This window comes from Apaloderma vittatum, unplaced genomic scaffold (genome assembly GCF_000703405.1).
Source record: "Apaloderma vittatum isolate BGI_N311 unplaced genomic scaffold, ASM70340v1 scaffold34816, whole genome shotgun sequence".
Classification (NCBI taxonomy): Eukaryota; Metazoa; Chordata; class Aves; order Trogoniformes; family Trogonidae; genus Apaloderma; species Apaloderma vittatum.
Genome location: NW_009722928.1, coordinates 3,796 through 6,845, shown reverse-complemented (window position 1 = coordinate 6,845; position 3,050 = coordinate 3,796). Strand labels below are relative to the sequence as shown.

The following is a 3,050-nucleotide window of genomic DNA, read 5'->3' as shown; positions in this document are numbered from 1 at the left end:
CTGCTGAAGCCTCACAGGACGCAGTGCAGGAAAGGTGTCAGGACAGACACCTCTGGGCTGCAGGGACTCAGAAGTCCTCTTGCCTCTTCTTTGAGGTCTGGGGTAAATTTGAAGTGGAAGGGAAGGATTAGAAAGCCAGTTCAGGAGCTGTGCTCACTTTTCCCTCCCAGTCCCTACGACCTGTACCTATTTCACATATCCAGACTGAGCAGAGGCATCTCTTGCTCCTTGACCACAGCAAAATCCAGGGTGAGCTGCATATTCAGACCCCAAACGCACCAGCACTTCTCTTACACCGGTCACGGCATCTCCACTCCGGTACAACCCAGGTTTATCCTAACATGCCCCTCTGCTGAGACACCTCTTACTGACCAGTCATCCCTTGTTCATATAGTCAGACATGTTTCCAGCATTACCTCAAAGGTCATTTCCATTTACAACCCCCTTGGTGTCAGTCATCCCGTGGCTAACACAGACCAGCGCCGCGCGCACGGTTCGACGTTCAGACACAGGGTGAGAGGGGCGTGCAAGTCACACGTGGCACGTGGGCAGGGCCCGCAGTGAGCTCTGCGTCCCTGGCTGCTGCGCGTGCCTTGCCAGTGAGAGGATGGACTGTAACTGTGAAAGGTCAATGCAAATTGCTGAAGTGCTTTTATTGTGTGCTCTCTATTTTCAACAAATCCCTTCCCCGCCCCCTGCCTTCAGGGTGAAAACATGACCTTCCAACCCTGCCAGAAGTGCATGAGCTGCTCTTATTAAAGGCCACTTACACTCTGCAGGCTGTGCTACTGCTCACCTGTACAGGCCTGAGAAAACGTCTGATTTGGACTTGACTGGTGGGCACCCACCAGTACCCTGTAACACCTGTAAGCCCTCCACCTTCTCCTGCACCATCGCCACGCAGGCAGCCACTCTCCACCCTGCACAGGTGGAAGAGCTTCTCCAGCTCGGTGAACACTTTCAGTGACAAGTCTGTCAGCCGGTTCTCATTTCTTTGCCTTCTTCAGGGCATTAAAAATGGTTCATGACTACTTGCTCTGTTATTTTTCTCATTTCTGATGTGAAGCTTTACGGTGCCTCCCCTGTGCTCCATCTGTGCTCAGAGACAAGCCACCACGGCTCTGAGTCAGAGCCATTTCATCAGTCAGCTCATTAAATACCTACAGTGAAGTGGTTCAGGTTGGACTAAAGTTCACGTTGCCCACATACTCCCTAACCTCTTCCAGAGGCCAGAGTCTGCTTCTTCCCACGAGCGGCATCACTCAGCAGAGCTGTCACTCACCTGGCCAGGAGGGAGTTGATGTAGTCAGGAGTTGTTGGGTCTGGGCTCAGAGGCGGAGAGACCACAAATGCTGCAGCCTTGGCCCAGTTCTTACTCCAGTAGTGCGTCCCGTCAGTCCCAAGACTGGCCGTGATCGGCTCACCAAACACCACATTGCCTGGAAAGGGTGACAGAAAGGACGCTGGTTTGGTGGAGCCTTGGGGCATCCTCTGTCCCAACAGTACTATGACAGCCTGTGCCACCAAAGAGCTGGCAGGCTTGTCCCCCTCTCTTGCTCCTCACTTGACTTCTGGTGCCCCACTCCATGGATAGGCCAGGGGAGAGGGTAGCAGGTGGCTTTTTGCAGGGGGCTTTTTGCAGAGCAGGGCTTGTCATAAATCAGGATGGGGACTGAAAAAATGTGCTTTTCTTTCCAAATGAGCTCTATACAGCCTGGGCAAGTGCTTCTGGGAGATACTCATCATTTTTATGTCCCACAGTTACCAACTCCACCAGGACCCTCTCTGAAAATACGTTGTTAGCATCTCCTGACTCCCTCTTTTTATAGATGAGTCTCCTCACAGGGCCCTTCCTAGCCACAGACAAACTTTGGTGTTTAAAGCACTGCTCCTACCTGTGACCCCCATGATGATGCTACCTGATGTGACAACAGGAGGTGGCTCTGTGAGGCCTAGTGCAGTGTCCCCACGCCCTCCATAAGTCAGGTAAATCCCTGACCTAACTGCTCCCCAGCAGAAGGGGAAGCATTGGACTCCACACAAGGCACACTGGTGGTCTTGGCAAAACAACCATGAGGACATGGGGACCACTTAATCCAGCTGTCCAGGATCCCAGCAGCAACAGTTAAGGCTGTGTGCACCAGCAGCTGCCACTCACCTTTTTTTCTGGCTTGTGAGATGAGGTCAGCAGCGCTTTTGCTCATCACTTTAGTCACGTAGAGAGGACAGTTGGTCTGGCTGGCAATAGTGATGGCCCGGAAGACAGCTTCTGCTTCCAGCTGGAAAAGAGAACAGCACGCGGCTGCAGAGGAGCACTGGGCGGGCAGGGAGGAGTCCCTGCTCCTCTCGTCACACCACGCATCGCTGCTGACGCCCTGAGTCCTCACTCTTAACCTTGACTCCCCAAGGGCAGGTTTAATCAGGGACACCTGAGCGGGGAAGCTTCGGTCTCCGCAGGGCCTGGCTCAACCCGGCCCACCCCCCCGCCGACAGCCACATGCTGCTCGGGAGGGGAGCACTGCCCGGACCGTGCTCGGGGTCCAGCGCAGAGCTGCATCTGCTGTTTTTTCCACTGCCTGGTTCCAGCTCCCCTGACAGCCAGAGAAGCCCAGCGACTGCCACCCACGCCTAACAGCACGGTTCGCGGGCTGGTGCCAAAGGGTCTGCCGCTTCAGGCCACTCACTGCTCTCTTGCAGCTGCATCTGGTTTACCCAAATGCCACCCCGGCTGTGGCTGGGGTGCCACAAGCTGTGGGCTGGCAGGTTGTTCACGTCAGGGTCCAGCCATCCTGCGATGCAGCCGCTGCTCAACCCAGCCTGCTGACACCCGCCCCGTGTTCCACTGTCCTGCCTTGAGCAGAGGCTGGATTTCCATCACAAGGGATATCTTTGGACTATTACATCAGCCAGCGCTCAGCCTGAGCTCAACCCCAGAGGCTCTCCAATTGTTTGCTCTACAGTTTGGCTTCAAGCTTCTGCATGAGAGAGCTCAAAACAGAAGCCTTAAAAAGACAAAGTACCAATCAGCTAGCTCCCGAGGGATGCTGGGG

The 3,050-nt window shown here is 54.8% G+C and overlaps 1 protein-coding gene across 1 annotated transcript in view; it reads right to left on the bottom strand.

Moving 5' to 3' along the window:
- The window catches only part of LOC104275866 (dihydropyrimidinase-related protein 3), a gene marked incomplete at its 5' end in the record, with an annotated part of 11,137 nt that overhangs the window by 4,452 nt on the left and 3,635 nt on the right, over nucleotides 1-3,050 (bottom strand). Inside the window, 2 exons of the mRNA XM_009871934.1 lie at nucleotides 1,283-1,439; nucleotides 2,159-2,279. Coding sequence (XP_009870236.1) covers nucleotides 1,283-1,439; nucleotides 2,159-2,279 — 278 coding nt within the window. The remainder of the gene's footprint in view (nucleotides 1-1,282; nucleotides 1,440-2,158; nucleotides 2,280-3,050) is intronic.